The sequence below is a fragment of the Clarias gariepinus genome, chromosome 1 (assembly GCF_024256425.1).
Source record: "Clarias gariepinus isolate MV-2021 ecotype Netherlands chromosome 1, CGAR_prim_01v2, whole genome shotgun sequence".
In the NCBI taxonomy this organism is placed as follows: Eukaryota; Metazoa; Chordata; class Actinopteri; order Siluriformes; family Clariidae; genus Clarias; species Clarias gariepinus.
In genome coordinates, this window is record NC_071100.1 from 30,477,815 (window position 1) to 30,501,038 (window position 23,224).

Sequence of the window (23,224 nt, forward strand, 5' to 3'; positions counted from 1 at the left end):
AACATCACAGAGAATAAAAAACATGTAACGCGCCAAGTCAACCCATTAGAGCAGCTCTCAGTTTGACAAAGCGCTCATCCTTTTCCTTCTCTTATCTCTTTTTTTCATTCATTTGTCCTTTCACTTTGTCACTTACATTATAATTTTTTTTGATGCGACTAAATTTTATCAAAAATATAATTTTTATCTTAATCTGCTGAGGATATATATTGACAAAGTTTTGATTTGGGTTAAATATATTTTTTATAGTGTCAAAGAGACAGTGTCTCATTTTCTCTGCTTGTTTGTAAAGTGTTGCAGTAAAAAAAAGAGGTTAAAATATATTTGTACTGATATATTTTCACACTTGTAATGTAGCTTCATGAACTATTAAAACTGATGGCAAAAATTAAGGGTTTGATGACAGATGCTTACAACAATAGCTAAAAAAATGGAAGTTTTTTTCTATCTTATAAGGCAATTAAATGCATACTGTTTCTGTATAGGTCATAATGGTAAAGATTAAAGGTGAAGATAGCAAGAAGTTAGTTGGAGTGTTGTGAATGTCAGTGGGCTGACCCAGTAAGACTGAGAGTCGGGGCATGACTGTGCATCGCTCCAAGTGCAGTTTCACATTGTCAGGGCAAGAGGGGGCGTTCTCTCTCATTAGCATCTGGTGAAAGGGAGGAAGACAAATAGGCAGACAGATCTACAGAGACAACGAGAGAGCTAAGTTGCATGTTCAATCCAAAACTAAAAGAGCTATTAAACAGAAGTCATAATATAAAATATATATTAAATAGATGTAGAAATTTTGATTGCTCCAAAAAGCAGTTTGAATGAATCCTTGTTATGAAGTATTTGATTTTCATCTATTGCAAACTCATCTGCAGTGTAAAAGCTTTAATCTCAAGGGAAAAAAAAAGATCTGACTGTTAGATTAGTCTCTCTATAAAAGACCTTTTCTCGAACCCACACAAAAAAACCCTATTCACTGCCGTCAAAAGCTCACCTGACTCAAACTGAAACACCCATCCCCACTGAAAAAAACACTTATACACACACATATATATATACACACCTTAACATGTTATACCCACAGCTCCGCGACCACACATTGTCATAACAAGACAGCAGTGTCGTGCTTTACCAGAAATCTGCCACATACTATCGTATAACTTCAAATATCACCATGTCCCACTGACAGCTGGAGCTGAAAACACGAACACAGGCACACGCACACACACACACACACACACACACACACACACACACACACACACACACACACACACACACACACACACACAATGTATTGTGGCTTCTGTACAGTAACATTATAAAAGTATGTCTTATGAAGTTTTTCTAAAAACTGTATATGCGTATGGAACTACGGTCTCACTATTACATATTTGTCCATGGGTTTACATTAATATTTTCAAATTCAGTTCTCAATTCTTTTCCCCTTAAACTATATTAGTATTATTATAAATGTAAAATGCAAGTTTAAAGGGATCTAACATAAATTTGAATCTTAAGTTGCTCAGGGAATCACTTTTAAAGCTGAATCATTTATAAAATAAAGTACGTTTTAAGAAACAAACACTAAACATCTCATAAATTTCCATGCACACACAATCCATGACCTCACAAGGTTAATGCCGTATATACACAACAGCAAACAGAATTATTTGTCCTCTCTGAATGAGTTCGGTTTTACTCAGTTCAATAGACTCACCACCAATAAAATAAATAAATAAATAAATAAATAAATATATATATATATATATATATATATATATATATATATATATATATATATATATATATATATAAAATATCATTTGTGATTATATTTTTCTGTCATGTTCTACCATTCTACCTTCTAATCTACAGGTTTGTAACCAGACCTGACACTAGACAGAAAGGTAGAAAAAAGAAGCAAATGAATATCACTTGTTAACAAATGTCTTAAGTACAGTATATTTTCAGTCTGTTTTCCATTACAAAATAAATACCTTACTAAAATAATCTTAAATAATTAAGTAATTATTTTCTTACTAAGACATTTGTCAGCACCTGAACTTTATCCATCAATTGACTGAAAAGATTTAACAGTGTTATTAAACACAAAAATGATTGATGCAAAGTATTATTGCTTTTTGCACAATCATATTTGTTTTTTTTTATTTACTTAATTCCAGACATTTTAATTAACTTACCAGTTTTTCCAAGAGCTGACAAAGATCTGTATATGTCAATGTCCATTAGTATATTATACAGTTAATAGCTAACATTAACATAGTTAATAACTATTAAAAATGAACACAGTTGATTATGAGCATTTGGTTTATTTGTTCCGTGATTATATTTTATATAAATTATTTTACAAATACAAAATGTTATTGTTTAGAAATCCATTTGTATTTACAAATTCTATCAAAAATATTCACATGCAGTGTTTTTAAAAGTTTAATTAAAATCCTGAATTTTACTGAATTTTATTGCAGTTTATTTTACCGTATATATATTTTTTTGTTTTCCTTTTTTTTTTCTTTTTTTGAGAAATGCAAACCACTGCCGTTTCTTTTTATATCAGTAAGAGAAAATATGTATAGTACATACCTGTAAATTCACAGAGAGCTGCTTTAAATTAATTATAATTGTATGTTAATTATGTGTGTGTTAATTGTATGTGTGTGAAAATGTGGCTTTAAAAGAATAGAAATTAGAAAGGGGAAAATGGAAAGTGGGTAGATATGTACACCTTCAGAGTGTCTGACGCTGTATTGTACTGTGGTTGTGTAGCATTGATATACTGTAAAAAGAAAAAAAAATTGCCATGACCTTGATCATTGTCTATGATGATAAGCAATGCATTAAAAGGTATAACAATAACTAATTAACTATAAATCAAGGATCTAAATGCAAATCTGTTATCACAACCAAAGTGAGTGCATCATACTATTTTTGACAAATTACTAAACCAACCAAGACAATTAATTATCAAAACATTGTTGTATGGAAAAAAACCCTGCTTTTTTATCTATAGCTTCAGTAAAGAGGAAGTACATGAGTTTTATATAGTGCTGAATAGTGGTGTATATGACATACTTAGAAACACCTGTACATACTTAGACTCTTCCTTTTCCTGCCCTGTGAAATAACGGCAGGTGGCACATGGCCAAACGACACACACATTGTCTGTGCTTTATATAAAGTCACAGTGACAGAAATCAAAAATATGTATACTGTAACACACCTTGAATAAGAGAGAGAGAGAGCAGTAACATGACACCAGATGCATCCTATGCATTTTTTTCTTTTTGCATTTATTTTGTACATGGTGGCCCTCACACACACACACACACACACACACACACAAAGCTAGAGTGTCCTATTAAGCTGTAAAAATACTACTTAAATATTAGAACACAAAACTTATTTTTAGGAAACTAATTTCTAAACTCAACACTGCTTTCTTTAATATTCTAAAACTAAAAGAAGCATGGCAATGAGAAGAAATAGTTTGTTTAACACTAGCTTTCTATTCTGAAAAGGGGCCTTCTATTATTGTTGTGTGTGTGTTTTTTTATTATAACATTTCTATCCTGCATAAGGGTAGGACAACAAAACTGCTTGTTTGGCCCCTAGCTGCAGGTTATCCAAAGGCACCATGTGGTCCACGGCTAGCTTCTCTGTGTCTGTACTGAGACGGACCCGGGCCTCGGCAGGAAGATCGCTGTTGGTCAACTTCATTGTGGCAGGAGAATCGCCCCAGTTTAAGGCTGTAATGAAGCGTTCACTCTGATCCCACAGACGGAGGAATGCAAATGAGGATGTGGAGTTGTATAGAGATGTATATTCACCATGCAGCAGAGCTCTTTCTTTAGCGCGTAAGTCACTGAGAGTTTTAAAGAAGCTTCGCACTGCACTGCGTTCTGCTCTTACAGTCTGTGAGAGAGAGAGAGAGAAAGTGGGAGAGAGAGAGAATGGAGGTGAATAAACCACATCAGATTCATAAGAATAGTATAAGAATAGATTCATAAGAATAGTATTCATATATATATATATATATATATATATATGAATATATATATACTGTATTTCATATAGATATGCGAAACACATTTAAAAAAATTCAATTATACAGTTATGTGTAAACAGTCATGCCCCCTCTTTTAATTCCATGTGATTTTGTGTAAAAACATCATAAAGAATTATCTGATTATAGTACTGTAGGTCTTTGTAATATGTAAATACAATCTCAGACGAACAAAAACATGAAACTTTTTTCAACGTGGCATTATATATTTATCAAAAATAAAGCCAAAAATAAAAACATGTGGGCAATGCTAAGTACTCACTTACTTAACCCCCCTTACATTACCTTTGACCTCAAACTTAAAAACTCTAAAGAACAATAATACCTGCTACGATCAGATGATTATGTTTTTACACACAAAAAAAACATAGAATGAAAAGGCCCTAAATATTACACATAACTGTATACAACAAATACACAGGCATCTAATTTTGCCGTAACTATAATAGGGATGTTCAAGTCAAACTGGGACTTTTGAATGTGCAAAATGATACAACACAGATGTGAGAGTAAAAACTACTTTTATTTAAATGTTTAACTTCCTGCTACACTAATGTCCTTATCCTAGCGTTGCACTGATGCCTGGATACCATTAAGTTGTAATTTTTTCTCAATACATTGGAGCCATGATTAGACTGCCTGCGTCATGTCTGAAACACTGGCCTCCAAGGAACTTCTTTAATGGCCCATACATGTGGAAATGTCTTGGAGTGAGGTCAGAACTGGATGAGGGGTGTGGCAATAACTCCCAGCCAAGTTCTTGTAAGTGGTGTGGTGAGCAGTATGAGGTCATGCTTGTTCTGAGAACGTTCCATTTGCTGAATCTTCATGGGAACGACTGCAGTAAGCTTTGAGCCACCTCAACAGGGATAGCCATTTACAGACATATGGCCTTAAAATGTCTGCAAAATTAAAAAGTTTTATTGAGACTAAGAGTCTCTTTACCACACTGTGCTTGAAGTCTTCTGTACAGTTAATGTCAATTGGTTTTATGCCTTCATTCGCCAGACAGTTCATTACAAGTCCCAGTTAAATTTGAACACCCCTTGTATTTCTAATTATATGTTGGTCAATTTATTTTACTGCCAAACTGCATTAATAATATATTGCAATTACATTTCAACAAACGTGCCTTGGAAATACTAAATCTGATGAACCTGCTAATGACGGCCTGTATTATTAGAAATATGATTTTTTTTTATGACAATGCCACAAATCATTAAGACACCCACAAAAGCCTTATCTGTAACATCTGTGATTGCTCACTCTAGTCACAGACCACATATGTTTTTTTTTTTGTTTGTTTTTTTACGAGTTCTTATTTGCATATTGCATGGTGAGATCAGTACTGCAAAGGAAATGTAGACCTTCGCTTAGGTACAATAAGGCTATTTTTGTGAGCTTCTGCAACAGTGTGTTTGTTGTCACCTTTGCTGTTTCATTGTTTTCTTCAGCTGAGTTTTCCAAGTCCCAAATTCCACTAAGGGATTCCTGAAAAGAAATATTTGAAAGTATTAAGGCCAGTCAAGCAAAGTCCTTGTTTCTTTCTGCTCATACATCTGTACTCACCCAGTCTCGCAATCCCACCTCATCCCCTCCATTGAACACTGGGGTGCCAGGCAGGGTGAAGAGCAGCATATGGTAGAGGCGTGCGGGCAAATTTGAAGTGTGTTTACTTAGACTAAAGGCAAAGCTAGAGTTGCTGGAATAGAGTTTGTTTATGGCCAGCTGCACCCCAGCCGGAGCATCTGGCAACGTGTACAGCAACAGATCAACTCCAGAGGGCTTCACAAGAGGATGTACATTGTCTACAGACAGTGTGGTGTCTTCACCTATCAGAGCTCTAAAAAAGAACAATAGCATTAGCAAGGTATAGACTTTCTCTTTTAGGGCTCGACTTTAGGTTTTATTTAGGGCTGTCAATATTAACACGTTAATGCGTGTGATTAATCTAGAAATTTGAGCGCATTACTAGATGGCTCATTCTGCCAAATGCCTAATTTTTTTTTACGAAAATTTATCATTTAACCAAATTTAACTCTAATGCCCTCTCCACCACCCACCCCCCACCCCCATCTGTGTGTAATTATGCCACATTTAGCACGGATAATAGGATGGCTGAGGAAACATCACCAGGTAAGAATTTCTATATGGAGAATTGGATAAAAATGACAATTTGTCCTCAAACTACCTTTAAGGGGAACAATTTTCACCAGAATACATTAAATGTAATACCTGTAAGTGGTGGCTCAGACGGCTATGTCTCTAGGTTACTTTTTTTTTTTTTAGATCTAAGGATCCGGGTCGGTGGATTGCCACACCCCATACTACCCAGCCACTGCATGCAATGCTGGTCCCATTCGAGATATTTTAATGTAACATTTTTTAAATGTTTCGAGATATTATAAAACTGCATAATCTGTTTCCTCTAACCAGTTTGTCATGGATTTTTTTATTCCAACATTGTAAATCTGAGTATTTTATAACTGATGGCTGTGAATAACTAGATTAAAATAACTTTTAAATAACAAGCTTGTATACTGGATGTGACTGCGCATTTTCGCGCTTTCTCATGAGCATGTTTTTAAAAATGTACAATGCAATCTGTCAATTTTGGAATGTAACCGTGAAGTGTGTTATGTGAGATTGTGTTTATTAAGTAGATTTCAATTGCACACACATAAGCACATATAGGAAGATGTACAGTGCCATCTGTTTAATTTTGAGTTTAACGAATTATTTTTAAAGGTTGATTTTTTTTTATATGGTGCTTTCCGTATAAATTTCTAAGTAGCATATTTTATTTTCCCGTGGGCCAGTTGTGATAAAACAAAACCTGAATGTTACCTCAAGCTTGGCCAAATACACTGTAAAAACTCCATTAAAAATCATTCAGTAGTTTTTACATGAAACATACAAGTTTGTAGTTGTGCACAAACAAACAGACAAACTGAAGGACAAAAATTACAAAAAACAACTTGGTGTGTTCTTTTACTTATCTTACTTAGTAGGCCTATAATTTTATTTATAATGTACATCTTTATTCATAACCCTGAATATGCTATACAACAAGATACAAGCAGGGGGAACTACAGTAGCAATACTGCTTAAAAAAAACTTTTTTGAAAAAATATTTCAGGATAACCACAAGGTGTCTCTACAGCTCAATTTACCTCTTTTTAGTCTCATCGGTGGCGTTGGAATGAACAACATCAATCACAGACTGCCAGTTAGGAGCATTTACAATCTGGCTCATATCGGATAGGAAAAAGCCGTCCACTCCTTTCTTTAGCCAGTATTCACATGCAAGCTGGTAGAGTGCAAAGAAAAAAGATTTGTCTATGAAGTAAAATTTTCTAAAGCAAAAAATAAAAATAAATTAATTTAAACTTTGGCTAACATGTTTATATATTTGACTAACACTTACCTTAAGTGTTTCAGTGACAGCATTAGGATTGCTGAACCAAGCGTTAACCCCCTTATAGTTGGGTGTCAGATCCAGCACTATAGACATACCTGAGAGATACGTAGAAACAAGTAAATATATGACAACGCTGCGTAAAGTAACACAATCATGAGTTTCTTCTAGAATGTGGACACATGAATTCATGTGTTTTTTGGAAAGTGGTCCATAAGACAGAGGATCCCTGGCAACATATCGACTGACTTATGACAAAATTAGAACCATACTAGTATGAGTATGTATGGAACCTCACTTTTCTTGTGGGCTCTTTCTAGCAAGCTCTCCAGGTCTTTCTGTTCACCCACGGTGGGATCAATGTCATCCAATTGCAGAGTACTCAGCTGGTCTGCTTGGACATTGTGTATTGGGCCCAGGATTAAACCTTTCACCTTCAGCTGGTTAAGGCTATCCAGTTTGCTTTCTAATCCTAAAGAGAGGGGGAGACAGAGAAAAAACAAGAGATAAATCAGTACAAGACATCATACCAATGTTCAAATCTTTACCCATTAACCACAGTTATTATGACTGTGTTTAAAATTAGTAAAATGTTTGGTGAATAAAAAATAGAATGTAATTTATTTGCATCTGAGTTTGTGGTTGTGACTCTACACAGTACATGTCAATTACAATTAGCTAACAGAGTTCCAATAAAGCAAAAAAGAACACAAAAATCCCTGAACAGGCATTAATTTTGACAAGGAAAGCAGATTGTGAACCATTGCTCAATTTTAGCATGTGATTTCCAGCATGAGAGTCACAAGACACGATAATAGCTTTTACTGAGGCCAAACACCAGCTTACCAAACCAACAGTAATTTGAAAAAACAAACAAACAAGAAAGTCAATATAAATTGCATAGTGGCACCCATCTTAAATAATGAGTTATTAGGCCAAAGTTATATTGATGATTTTTTTTTAAACCTTTTGAAAAATGCATTCCTAATACCCTGAAATAAAACATGAATTTAACCCAGAATGATAGCGCATAATTTCAATACCTTTAATGTTGTCAGAGTAGCCTTTCACATCAGCTATCTTGTAGAGCAGACCCTCATCCCACCAGTGCATTTCAGGAATAGGTTTACACCGTGGAGCCTGAACAATGATCACCACTGCCCCAGCCAGCATTCCAATCCAGCCAAGCCAGAAAAGAACCAACAAGAGCCAGCGAGTCCTCACCCAGCTGAGACCAAAATGAAAAGCAGATTAGAAACAGGGAATGAATCATGAGCATTATTTTCATTATATTTCCCATTTTAGAACATACATTGCAATATTGTCCTCTCTAACATTCTTTTTTCATTTTAATTCTTAGAGTAATTATAGCTGACTTGGCTCACAATCTACATATACTGTACTTCTTCTAGAGTGACGGATTGTATTTTTTTATTAATAGGCGGAAGCTATTTTAGCCCTTATTTGTTATGATGACTAGTTGCTGTGCTGATAAATCCAGCCAAGTAGCCAAACTACTATCCATCTAAAGTCTTTATAATTGTTATGCATATCTACGGCACACAATCTTCTGTGCAGATACGTACAATAATCTCACACAGCACACAGATGCCATTTAAAGCTTTAAAAATTTTGTGTTGTTCTGGAACAGGCTTCTCTTTTTAGGAGTGCATACCCTGTTGTGCCTGCTACCCTCATCAGCTCTTCTTTAGTGAGACCGGTAAATTTGACCTCTTTTTCCTCCGGCACCTTCAGTTTCACACAGCCATTCTTCTCTGTGTCTATGTTCATTGACTGCTTCTCCTGCTCCGGCTCATTCAGCTCCACCTCCTTCATATCAGCCTCTTTACTCATGGTGTCTCAAGTGAATTCTTTTTGAGAATAGAAGATATAAATTATGACAATAAACCACTGCAAGTTCCTTAACTAAACAGATTTTTCTGTTAAAAAATAAATAAATCTGACAATCTAATACAGTCTTATATACAGTGGTCCAACTTCTGTGGCATAAAGGATATTAAATTTGTGCTTTAATAAATGTACATTTTATCGATAAAAAAGGGAAATATATATATATATATATATATATATATATATATATATATATATATATATATATATATATATATATATATATAAAAACTAGGATATATCAAGCTATCAAAACTATAAAAATCTAAAAATATAGCATTGTTTAAACATTACATTACCGATTAAGGCAGTAAATAGGTCTCTTCCAACAGGGCCTCAGTGGGTCCAAATCCTGTCACTTACACCAGAAGGCGCTGTGGGAGTGACTTTAGCTTTTATAAGGTTCTATAGACCAGCCCCGGCTTTCCACTCCACCCCCCTGTTACTATTGGCTGGATATGATTGTCAGAACAGGGCCCATGAGAAGCTGCCAGTGTTGCACGTGCAGATATGACCAGGCAGTGCTGTCATGAAATGATAAGGCTGTCTTCTTCATTAGCCCCTTTGTCACATCCATGGTCATAGTGCACAGGTTGGCAGCTAACCCACTGTCTTAAGCTTTGCCACACCAGATCAAAGGTTAATCGCTCCTCTAAGAGCTTTACTCCTGTGCAGTTCATGCAGAATCGAATAATCAGATGTAGATCATTGAAGTATTTAAACCAAATCATTTAAATATTAGACACTTTCAGCTTTTTTAAAACTGTATATACGTATATAGGCAAAAAAAAAAACCTTGGATATAACTAAGCAAATTGAATAATTACTGACGTGATTAATATGTTTCAATCATGTCAGAAGACATATCCTGTGGTTGTGTCAAAGATGTTGCTCTGTTTTAGAAGGGTCAAACTATTGGCCTGCATCAAACAAAAAAAGCAACTAAGGATGTTGCTGAAACATATGAAACCACAATGTTGGTTTAAGAACTAAAAATACTATTATTAAAACCAGGAAGGATGGTGATGAACCATCATCTTCAAGGAAGAAACATTTTCGGAAAAACATTCTGAATGAGCATTTAGTAAAATCAAACAGCTATGTTTAATAGTGTAAGTCAAAGCTTACTTATACACACAATGTGAAAAGAACTCGAGAGATTGGGACTGAACAGCTGTGTATCTTTAAGAAAAAAACACTTATCAGTGATTAAAAAAAAACTTTATTAGCTAGGGAGAATAAAGAATGGTAGTGTGGTGCATTGGGAAAAGGTCAGATGAGTCCAGATTTACCCTATTCCTGAGTGATGGGTGCATCTAGGTAAGAAGAGAGGCAGATTAGGTGATGCATCATACCCAGTGCCCACCGTACAAGCCTGTGGAGGCAGTGGTATGATCTTGGGTTGCTTCTGTTGGTCAGCACATGGTACAGCAATGTTACGTTTTTAAAAAAATAGGTCAGCTGACCACCTGAATATACTGAATAACCAGGTTTTCCTATCAATTCATCTTTTATTTCCTGATGGCACAGTAATATTCCAAGATGACAATGTCAGGATTCATCAGGCTCAAATTGTGAAAATGTGGTTCAGAGAGCATAAGACATCATTTTTACACATGGATTAACTACCTTATTTATAGCATGACTTCTCCTTTTTAAACATACAAAACATTACTTCCAATTACTTCCAAACTAAACTGACAACTCCAAGAAGCATTTGTGCATTACTTTTTATTAGTAGTGCAGTAGTGCCTGTGCTTCATTAGGAATGATTTATTTCTGTTTAACAATGAACCCTGATCCGTGGTGACTCATTGTAGTACTTGAATGAATCAACAGTGCAGTTGAGTAAAGCTAGACTGTAAATTTATCTAGTCATGGCATCAACAGCAATTATGCAATCATACAATCTCAACCAAGTCATAAAATATGACTTGGTTGAGATTGTGACAAAGTTCAAAGTGGAGTAGTTTTACAATAAAGAACATTTGTCATGATGCATGTTAATAAAGATCTGTGCATGGTTAGCCAATGTCCTCTTAAACTGTAAAAGAGGCAAAGTACAGCTGTAATATCTTACTAGGCCTGATGTTTCTAAACTGTAAAAGAGACAAATTACAGCCATAACTCTGTTTCTTGAAAAAAGAACCAACAAAAATGTTTTGTCTCTTCCGCGCCTTTATTTTTATAATACACGTAATTAGGGGTTCCATATGCCGGAGTCACCTCAGTGTTTTCAGCACAGTAGTGCATAATCCTCCTTTAGCACTTACCCTTGCCTTAGCATTCCCCTCATATGGTAATCACAGGACCAAGGCTTTACTATTCATTACTTTATGCACCCATTTTCAGTTCTCCTTCCCCAGTGAATGTTGAAGATTGCAAAACCAAATTAATTTTTTTCTCACAGCGCAGCAGGGGATACAGAGCTTTACAGAAATATGCAACAGAGGTTAAAGTGGACCCGCCATATCCTGTCTGATCCTGCTGTCTAAGCTTAGCTTCAAAGGCATGAAAAAATAAATAATGAAAACCAGAGTAGACTGGATTGGTCCTTAAAAAGGGGTTGTTTTTCCTGCTTTTTATGTTTTATGTCATTGTTATAAAGAACCTCAAAGCTGCATTATAGCTATATTTTCCTTTCAGGATATACTGTACTGTACAGGAAGCTAACAGCTTTCATTTGTGTTTATGGCTGTGTATTTCTATATACACGGAAATATTTTAACATTTTATTCATTTATCAAAGACTGCTTGAAGTCCATATGGAATTTAATGCAAGCATTGTTTTACTGCAGTGATCCCATCAATATTACTTAAGGGGTTAAAAATAAAAGTATAAAAAAGTAGATTACATAAGTTGCAGACTCAATTTTGTTGAATGCCTTATTATTTATGGGCCTAATTGTTAGAGTTTGGTGGTGGTTGTTTTTTTTTGTCGTAACAAGAAAAAAGTGGGGCACTGCATTTTTCAACTGCACACCATGTACTGTTCTCTTGCATAATAACAAATAACTGCCTACTTGTCTCAATTATGTGCTGGAACACAATGTTTAATAAATGATTTAGAAACAGACTTGTTTTCTTCAGGGCACCACATGCCCTATTATCTTAACAATTTACCATGATTGCAACTATTAATTAATAATATTACTAACGGAAAATAATTTTTAACCTTAAAGAAATAGTGTGTACTAGGCCAGGCTATACAGCAATGTTGTATCATGAGTAATAAAACATGGTACCATTATTGTATATTGAATGTCTCTATTTACACAGAGTGTTTAGCACTTAAAACTGCATTTAAAACAGAAAGTGTGTAAAAAACAAGGCCGGTCCTAGTAAAGCAGTGTTAACCAAACTGTGTGAGTCTGTGTACATAAGAGACGAGTAGGGCCTACTGTGTCCTGAATTTGCTTAAGCCAGAAAAAAAGCACTTTCACTGCTCTTTACTTATCTCCTGCTCTCAGCTGCGTTCCCCTGTCTGAAAAGCTCAACCATGTTATTTCACCATCATGAACACTGCTTTGTCAGCTGTATATTGTCTCCTTTTTCTTTTTATCTATGCATGTCTTATCTCTTATCTGCTTTTCATTTCTGCTCAGTTCTAGCTTTGAGATGAGAGTAATTCTCTTGCACTTAATCATACCTCATGGAAACAAAGTCTAACTTGTATTTCTTTTTTATATCTTTTTTTTTTTTTTTTTTACATTTATTCTCTTTTACTCTTTTATCCTCCTCCCCTGTGTCCCCCCTCCCCCCCCTCTCTCTCACAGAGAACAATATCAGAGTGTTTTTCCCGGGTGACAGAACTGAATGTTGTCCCCTCTGTGTCGCAGAGGAGAATTTCAAACAGCCCGAGGGGCACATGGATCAATCCCACACTTTCTTCCTCTACAATGAGCGCTTTCTTTTCAGTTTCACAAATTAAGGAATGATGGCTCTCTAAAAGATGAAGAACACTCAGATGACTACTGTACATAGATTTTAAATATTTATTCCTTTGTTTGTTTTGATAAGGAGGAAGTAGCTCATTCAAGATTTTAGTTCAATAATGTTCCAACAATACTTCAATTCTGCACCACTTGTTCTTATTGCACACTCTTGTGGTCCATCTTTAGCCAGCTTGGTCTCCTGATTTAGTAGCCAACTTCCCCAGAACACTCCCTGGCCTTTTCTTTATGTCACGTGAGGTTCGGATTTGATCATCTGCTCTACCAGTAAAGTAAAAGTTAAATATTAATTTTAAAAAAGTAAAAAAAAAAATAATAATCCTTCTGTCACTTTCAGTTTGTATCTCTAATTCAACATTTTTAAAATGTCCTAAAAAGCTTATGTTTTAATTGTTGTCTTTAGACAGGTGAGCTGGGGTGAATGGTAACGGCAGCAGCTCTCTCAGACTTGTCTTCTTGTACGACCCATCAGGCTTGGTCAGGTAAATGTCCCATTCTGTCCCGAACTAAGGGGGAAGAGATAAATAAATATTATAAGTGATATGCTAGATTAGAACAAAAAATATTAATGCATCTTGCAGTGATTCACACATGCAATCTCAAATATATGAACAAGGACCCCTTACCTCCATTAACACTTGTCGACAGGCTCCACAGGGACCCACAAAACTATCTTTAATATCACTGAGGGAAAGCAAACATTTAACAACATCAAAATAAAAGTTTATTAATTAACTTCCTCTCGTCTGAGTATACCAGTCCCTGTGGCCCAGATCAAACAAACTGCCAATAGGTAATTTATGATACCGGTTTTGTTTATAGTGTTGAAAAGCATGAGCCCTACTTACCATGTAACTGCTATAGCTGTAAAACTTCTATGGCCCTCAGCTACAGCTCTCTGTATAGCTGTTCTCTCTGCACACACTGTAAGGCTGTAAGAAGCATTCTCTACATTGCAGCCTGATATGCACACATATACATAATGCAGATCAGTGTAGGTCCTGACAGTCAATAATCTGTTAATAATAGAAACGATTCACATCCTGATAACTGATAACCGCAGTCCAGAACTGAAAGTTCCTACTTATTACAGGCATGTATTACCTGTGATTATGGTACCTCCTGATGTTAAAATAGCAGCACCAACTGGAAACTGGCTATACGGGCAATAAGCCATGTCTCGTGCCTGCAAGCATTTTGCCACCAGTTCTGCAACTTGATAAGACATGAACTTTAAAAATCAGTCACTTTAATGAATATAGTTAAATTAGTTAATCAGAGATAAATAAAAGTAACATAAATATAAAGTAAAAAAATATATATTTAAAAGCTTGGCCATTAAACATGTTTAAAGAGCGCATATTCAGTGAGTACATGGAGCAGGAGTAAACCATATCAGTTGCATTCTTCTTAAGTACACTGTATTGTCAAAAGTGTTCGCTCACCTGGCCTCATATGGATATGAACTTGAGTAAACAAGGGAAAAAAACACGTTTTGACTGTTCTATCCTGCAGAGTCCTGACCTTAACCCAAAAGGACCCTTTGGGATGAGTTAGGGCAGAGACTGGCATAACACAGGAATGCTTTCAATTACTTTTGTTTTGTTTGTTTTTTGCTACAACTACTTGCACTACACTACTACACTAAATCTTGTTTTCATAACTACTGGATGTGGAAACTGTAAAAAAAAAAATAGACACACACCAAGCAGTTCATTAGGAATACCTGTACATCTACTCACTCATGCAATTATCTTATTGGCCAATTGTGTTGCAACAGTGCAATGCACTAGTGATGCCAGACAGAGCTTTAAATATTTCTAAACCTGCTGATCCCCAGGGATTCCCCACATAAAAGACTCTAGTGTTTACTTACGACGGTGCAATATAAAATAAAAATAAAAACATCCAGTGAGCGACAGCTCTTCAAACGTCAACAGAGTTTTGATGAGAGAGGTCAGTTGAAAATGGCCAGACTGGTTCCAGCAGACAAAAAAGTAATTGAACCTTAGATAACCACTCTGTACAACGATGGTGAGCAGAAACATCTCATAAGGCACAATATCTTAAACACTGAAGCTGATGCAGTACAAACAGCAGAAGACCATGTCAGGTTCTATTTCTGTCAACTAAGAAAAGAAGGCTGAGGGTGCAGTGAGCACCCTGCATGGCCAATTGCATGACCATGGACCCAAACCGTCCTTATGCTAACATGCAGTTCAGACAGGTAGAGGTGGTGGGATGGTGTGGGTAATGTTTTTGGCACACTTTGGGACAGTTAATAGCAATCATTACATGAATGTCAGAAACTTTTTGTTGCTGGTGGCCGAGTGCATCTTGTCATGGCTACAATTTCTCTTACAACTTTCTCTTCCAGGGGCTAATTCCAGCATGATAATGGACTCCGTCACAAAGCAAAAGCCATTTTAAATTTATTGAACATGACACCAGATGTTGAATGCAGTAGAAGACCTTTGGGGTGTCATAAAATTAAAGATTCTCATAAGATCTCCAGGAACTAGAGACTTTGCATAGAACTTATCATCATATCACACAAAGGTAAGCAGAAAAAATTTAGATTTCTGACTATGTTTGTACCCATGCACAAAATCCAACAGTTAATGCTATGCTTGAGCGCTAGCCATACTGTATAACAATGCTTCCTCCTACTGGACATATTTCAAATTACAATTGTACTAACAACATTCCTGGTCCTCCTGTAGAAGCATAAAACAGCGAAATATTTAATGCTTGAAAACCAACACACAAATAATATTTAGTGTGTTTTAGTGTGTATATCATAGCCCACTTTAAGTGAATATTAAGTACACACAACACAATGTGCTCTAACTGAGGATTTAGGACACAGTTTATTATAACTCAGGGTTTAGGACACAGCTTATTATAACTCAGGGTTTAGGACACCACCCATCCTGGTGAAGGGTTTAGGATATAGGCCATTGGAACTAAGGGTTTAGGACACAGCCACCATGTATTTGAAGGATTGGAACACAGCTCATTATTTACTCAGGGATTAGGACACAGCTCACCCTAATTAAAGGTTTAGGATACAGCCCATTGTAACTGAGGGTTTAGGACACAGTCTCTAACTGAAGGATTGGAACACAGCCCATTTTAACTGAGGGGTTAGGACACAGCCTCCATTTAGCTGAAGGATTGGAACACAGCTCATTATTTACTTAGGGGTTAGGACACTCTGTCAGGTCTGAGATACACCCATTGTAACTGAGGGTTTAGGACACATTTGCTATGTAACTGTAGAATTGGAACACAGCCCATTGTAACTCCGGGCATACAGTAAGACACATCCCGCTGCTGCTGGCAGCCGAAGAGCTCCTCTCATGGTGTTGAATTGTATTATTAAAATATTATTAGATAAATGGTAACCTACACTATTTTAAATTTGTAATAAACCTAAAGCCTGTGTTACGGGGACAGCAGGCACAGCTGATCAAATCACCCGCAGAAATCGGCCCGGGTCATGTGCAAGTCATAAACATTGTCTTCTTCTGAATATTAAATGTGTACTTACCGGCCATAGCTTCTAAAACAGCTTCTAATACGCCTTATATATGAGTATACACATTTATGTAAAACTTGGAAATATATAAAACCGCCCTGTATAACTTGGCGTGTTTGTATAAGCTCTTAAAAGGTAACGTTCGATTCCCTGTTTTTTTGTAATACTCGATTCCTGTACGCCATTGGCTGGACTCCAATTACGTCATAGTCAAGCGTGCCCATTGGACCAATGGGTGGTGAAGCAATGAACCGCATGTTAATTCGTTTTTTTATGTATTAATTTATTAAATAATTATATACATTATGCATATATTTACATATTGTGGCGTGGGCGGGGCGGCGGCTGACGACCAGCATGCCTTGCAGGGATGTCTGTGTGTTCACCATGTTGGGGAAGGGTGTTTGGGTTAGTGGCTTCGGCCCTGTTTGGTGTGTGTGTCACGTGTGGAGTGTGCTCCGGTGCATGCATAGGCTGTATTGAAAGTAGGTTTCGTGTGAAAATGCTGTTCATGCTATTGTATGATTGCGTGGGTTAAATAAAGTTCTCCAGTCATTGCATTGGGCAGCAAGTAAGCTCACTCGTCTCTCCAACACCCTTCTCGGCGGTAAAACGCTACAATATGTTTAACCCGATGTGACCAGAGATGGGTCCCATCCAGTCACAAAGTACATCAAAATAACATAATAAACATTTATTATTAATCACAATGTAGACAGTGAATGTGTAATATGATTACAGAAGTGTAACTATGGTTTTGGGAGAATTATTGACAAAGAAGGCTAGCCCAAACTATAAGCCAAACATAACATTATCTATGTATTATACTAAAAAACTTGTACAGAAAATAACATGCACAGCAAGGAATCAAAATACACACAGACACAAAGCACAGAATATTGAACCAAAAGGCAAACAGGTAAAGAGTCCTGTGACAGTAGTGTCCCACAGCTGAGGAATTGAAGTTTGGAGGATGTAAGGAGAAAACCCAAACTGTTCCTGGGGAGAAAAATATCTATTACTGAGCAATTACTTTACCAATCTTATTTAACTTGTTTAGTATTTATTCTTCAAAGTTTACACCCATGAATTATCATAAATAATTCAGAAAATTTCCCATGTTTTCCTCACAGTTTTTTAGTTATATTTTTCTAACCATTTCTTACCTGTAAGAAACCAGACGATGCTGAAAACAACCAGGCATAGAATACATAAAAGGCAGCGCACTTTCCAGACTCCTTCATCCATTGAGTTCTTCCAGTAGGCCAACATCAATAAAATGATCCCACCCCCACCGATAACAATCAGATATATAGGAATGTGGGGCTGAATGGGGCATTCGTTGACATGAATGGCTCCTAAAAAAATCATGAGCAGAACTTTTATAATGCAGCTAATATAACAGCCAAAAACACAATGCAAAAATTATGCATGTTTATTGCTCAAATCAATATTCGTTTCCTGGTATGAAAATGAATCTTTTTGAAATTTTACTTGAACTGATTAGCCAAAGACTTGTGAATTTAAGAATGAAATAATTTTTAGAACTTATGTATACCTAATACCACAGCTGTTATCAGGATTATCCAAGCAACCAGATTCAGCAGCACTAAAAAAGTAAAACAGCCAACACAAATAGTTATAAATAGCACACAGTCTACTGAACCTTCTCACAAATGCTCTGTGTTCTTAATTAGTAAAACTTACCAATGAATGGTTTATAACCAGCCGCTCTTTCTTCTGTTTCCATCTTTAGTGACTGTTCACTGAAAGCTAATGTCCAATTTGACTGAGAAATGATACTACTTTTTTTTTTTTTAAAGGTACAATGGCAGTTATGGACCTTTTTAGTTTAATTTTGTGTAAAACTGGAAGATATTCACTTTTTTGAACACGGTTATATCTTGCATAAACATTCTGTCTTCCTTCCTGAGTTTAGTTGTTGAGCAAGCTGTCCTTACACCATACCAGAAAAAAAAAAAATTCCGGAGCCAACAGATTACTGTATTGTATGCACATTATCACTGTTAAAATTGTACTTTTTTAACAGGTAATTTTTTAATAAAAGAAATTGAACTTTTTTAGTATTTATTTATACTTTATGCATATTTAGTTGCAAGTATATGTATTTCTAATAGAAAATAGAGCTGTTTAAAAACGCCAACTTTAATAAGATTAGGAAAAGAGATATTAGGAAATTTATTACTGTACATGTACATAGAGCTGTGTGTTGTTTTTGTTGTTTATTCTTCTGCATTAAAGCAAGATTACTGTATACTGTATGTTCAAATATGATGCAGGGCAAAACAGGTAGTGGAAAGAGCATTTTTTGTTTAGACTTTCACTATTGACTTATGTATAGGTTTATGTAAAATGAACTTTCAGTGACCAACATTCTTGTGAACCACAAACATACTGTATACAGTAACAGTGTTCCTTAAGAAACAGAATCTAATCAAATCACGTATTAAACAGAAGCAAGTATAGTGTACTATACATGAATTGAGCTTATTACACATTCTACTCTACTTATTCTGTGTAGTAGCCATAAATATGCCATTTTGAATAGGCATGACAAACTTACAGAATAAAACACAACACAATGTTAAATCAGAGTAGAGAAAAACCACATCATGACCTATTTCAGTAACAAGTAACCCATAATTTCACAGGGCCTGATGGAATGAAAGAAATGTGTATTTTAATAACTGTACCCTTTTCTCATTGTGTTTTTAACTTGGTTTTAATATTCGTCTTAACCTTTTTACTTGTATGTAGTGCTATTTGTGAGCTGGCTGCTGTAATGTTACAATTTGCCTTTGAGATTTATAAAGTCCTCTCTCTGTATGTATGTATGTATGTATGTGTATACATATGCAAACACGGGGGGCGCAATTCAGTGTCTCCTTGTGCCAGTCCCAAGTCTGGATAAATGCAGAGGGTTGTGTCAGGAAGGGCATCCGACGTAAAACTTTTGCCAAATCAATGATGCGAATCACGAATATAATTCCCATACCGGATCGGTCGTGGCCCGGGTTAACAACGACCGCCACTGGTGTTGTTGACCTACAGGGTGCTGGTGGAAATTGGGCTACTGTTGGTCGAAGAAGGAGAGGAGGAAGGCGTGTTCGAAAGCAGAGAGAGAAGAGGAAAGGCAAGAGTTTAGGAGTGATAGTAGGGACTTTGAATGTTGGGACCATGACAGGGAAGGCAAGAGAGTTGGTTGATATGATGCAGAGAAGGAAGGTGGATATACTGTGTGTCCAGGAGACCAGGTGGAAAGGTAGCAAGGCTAGAAGCTTAGGATCAGGGTTCAAATTGTTTTACCATGGTGTGGGTAGGAAAAGAAATGGAGTAGGAGTTATTCTAAAAGAGGAGTTTGTAAGGAATGTTCTAGAGGTAAAGAGAGTATCAGATAGGGTGATGAGTCTGAAGCTGGAAATTGAAGGGATAATGTTCAATGTTGTTAGTGGTTATGCCCCACAGGTAGGACGTGAGTTAGAAGAGAAGGAGAAATTCTGGAGTGAGTTAGACGAAGTGATGCAGAGCATCCCCAGAGGTGAGAAAGAGATGATTGGTACAGACTTCAATGGACATGTTAGGGAAGGGAAAAGAGGTGATAAAAATGTGATGGGCAGGTTTGGTCTTCAGGATAGGAATGTAGAAGAACAGATGGTGGTGGACTTTGCAAAGAGGATGGAAATGGCAGTAGTAAATACTTTCTTCCAGAAGAGGCAGGAACATAGGGTGACATAAGAGTGGAGGCAGAAGCACTCAGGTCGACTACATCTTGTGTCGACGTTGTAATCTGAAAGAGATCAGTGACTGCAAAGTGTTGGTAGGGGAGAGTGTAGCCAGACAACACAGAATGGTGATGTGTAAAATAACCCTGGTAGTGAGGAAGGCGAAGAGGACAAGGGCAGAGCAGAGGACAAAGTGGTGGAAGCTGAGAAAGGAAGAATGTTGTGAAGTCCTTAGGGAAGAGTTGAGACAGGCTATGGGTGGTCAGGAGGGGCTTTCAGTTGACTGGACAACTACAGCCAATGTGATCAGGGAGACAGGCAGGAGGGTACTTGGTGTATCATCAGGTAAGGGGAAAGTGGACAAGGAGACTTGGTGGTGGAATGAGGAAGTCCAGGAGTGTATACAGGGAAAGAGGCTAGCTAAGAAGAAGTGGGACACTGAGAGGACTGAAGAGAGTAGACAGGAGTACAGGGAGATGCAGAGTAAGGTGAAGGTAGAGGTGGCAAAGGCCAAACAAAGAGCATATGAGGACTTGTATGCTAGGCTAGACAGTAAGGAGGGAGAGGTGGATCTGTACAGGTTGGCAAGGCAGAGAGAGTTGGGAAGGATGTGCAGCAGGTTAGAGTGATTAAAGATAGAGATGGAAATGTACTGACAGATGCCAGGAGGGTGATGGGAAGATGGAAGGAGTACTTTAAGGAGTTGATGAATGAGGAAAACAAAAGAGAACAAAGAGTAGAAGAGGTGACTGTTGTGGAACAGGAAGTAGCAAATATTAGAAGTAAGGTGAGAAGGGCATTGAAGAGGATGAAGAGTGGAAAGGCTGTTGGTCCTGATGACATACCTGTGGAGGTATGGACGTGCTTGGGAGAGGTGGCAGTAGAGTTTCTGACAAGTTTGTTTAACAAGATCTTGGAGAGTGAGAGGATTCCTAAGTGAGGAAGTGTATTGGTGCCAATTTTTAAGAACAAGGGAGATGTGCAAAGCTGTGGCAATTATAGAGGTATAAAGCTAATGAGCCAGACAATGAAGCTGTGGGAAAGAGTAGTGGAAGCTAGGTTAAGGGCAGAGGTGAGCATTTGTGAGCAGCAATATGGTTTTATGCCTAGAAAGAGTACATCAGATGCAGTATTTGCTTTGAGGATGCTGGCGGAGAAGTACAGAGAAGGTAACAGGGAGTTGCATTGTGTCTTTTTAGATTTAGAGAAAGCATATGACAGGGTGCCAAGAGAGGAGCTGTGGTATTGTATGAGAAGGTCTGGAGTGGCAGAGAAGTATGTTAGAGTAGTGCAGGACATGTATGAGAGCTGTAGGACAGTGGTACGATGTGCTGTAGGTGTGACAGAAGAGTTCAAGGTGGAGGTGGGTCTGCATCAAGGATCGGCTCTTAGCCCCTTTTTGTTTGCTCTGGTGATGGACAGGATGACAGATGAGGTAAGACAGGAGTCTCCATGGACTATGTTTGCAGATGACATTGTGCTCTTTAGCGAGAGCAGGGAACAGGTGGAGGAAAATTTGGAGAGGTGGAGGTATGCTCTGGAAAGCAGAGGAATGAAGGTTAGCAAGACAGAATACATGTGTGTAAATGAGAGGGACCCAGGAGGATCGGTGAGGCTACAGGGAGCAGAGATAAAGAAGGTGCAGGATTTTAAGTACTTAGGGTCAACGGTCCAGAGCAACGGAGAGTGTTCAAAGGAGGTAAAGAGGCGGGTACAGGCAGGTTGGAATGGGTGGAGAAAAGTGTCAGGTGTGTTGTGCGATAGAGTATCAGCGAGAATGAAAGGAAAGGTGTACAGGACAGTGGTGAGACCAGCAATGCTCTATGGCTTAGAGACAGTGGCACTGAAAAATAGACAGGAGGCAGAGTTGGAGGTAGCAGAGCTGAAGATGTTGAGGTTCTCCTTGGGAGTGACAAGGATGGATAGGATTAAGAATGAGTTTATCAGAGGGACAACCCACGTTAGATGTTTTGGAGATAAAGTCAGAGAGGCCAGACTGAGGTGGTTTGGACATGTTCAGAGGAGCGATTGTGAATATATTGGTAGAAGGATGCTGAGGTTGGAACTGCCAGGCAGGAGGGCTAGAGGAAGACCAAAGAGGAGATTTATGGATGCAGTGAGAGAGGACATAAAGTTAGTTGGTGTGAGAGAAGAGGATAGGGTTAGATGGAGGCAAATGATTCGCTGTGGCGACCCCTGAAAGGGAACAGCCGAAAGACAAAGAAAATATATATATATATATATACACATATACATACATACACCAGATCATTAAATGGTAAACAGATTATTTGGATAGGTGAAAGTAAAGTTCTACTATGAAGGCCATTCATGAGTCATTACAAGTTAAACACCATACGTCAATGGAAACCAGAAGTCATACAGTACACCTAAAACAAAGTGAGAATAAATGTTTTAAATCTTTGTTTAAATCTTTAAATAACTTGTTGAATTACAGATGTAGTACAAAAATTTACAATATGATATTATTTTCTCTCTGTAACATATTTTAAAATAAATACAGTATAGCCAAATGTATTGAGACAAACATAAAATGCAATGTTTTAATGACAT

General features: G+C 37.0%; 2 protein-coding genes across 2 annotated transcripts; both read right to left on the reverse strand.

Moving 5' to 3' along the window:
* Positions 1–3,292: 3,292 nt before the first annotated feature.
* LOC128529615 (4F2 cell-surface antigen heavy chain-like) lies at positions 3,293–9,841 on the reverse strand. The gene is made up of 9 exons (XM_053503100.1): positions 9,713–9,841; positions 9,178–9,373; positions 8,546–8,730; positions 7,801–7,974; positions 7,512–7,600; positions 7,258–7,394; positions 5,654–5,927; positions 5,513–5,575; positions 3,293–3,933 (listed from the first exon to the last, which is right to left on the reverse strand). The coding sequence occupies exons 2-9, from the start codon at positions 9,354–9,356 to the stop codon at positions 3,586–3,588; spliced, it is 1,449 nt and encodes a 482-aa protein (XP_053359075.1). The 5' UTR covers positions 9,357–9,373; positions 9,713–9,841; the 3' UTR covers positions 3,293–3,585.
* Positions 9,842–13,394: 3,553 nt separating this feature from the next.
* On the reverse strand, positions 13,395–18,939 carry zgc:103586. The gene is made up of 7 exons (XM_053508602.1): positions 18,615–18,939; positions 18,466–18,516; positions 18,074–18,265; positions 14,471–14,581; positions 14,215–14,326; positions 13,993–14,050; positions 13,395–13,872 (listed from the first exon to the last, which is right to left on the reverse strand). The coding sequence occupies exons 1-7, from the start codon at positions 18,655–18,657 to the stop codon at positions 13,753–13,755; spliced, it is 687 nt and encodes a 228-aa protein (XP_053364577.1). The 5' UTR covers positions 18,658–18,939; the 3' UTR covers positions 13,395–13,752.
* Between the last annotated feature and the right edge of the window lie 4,285 nt (positions 18,940–23,224).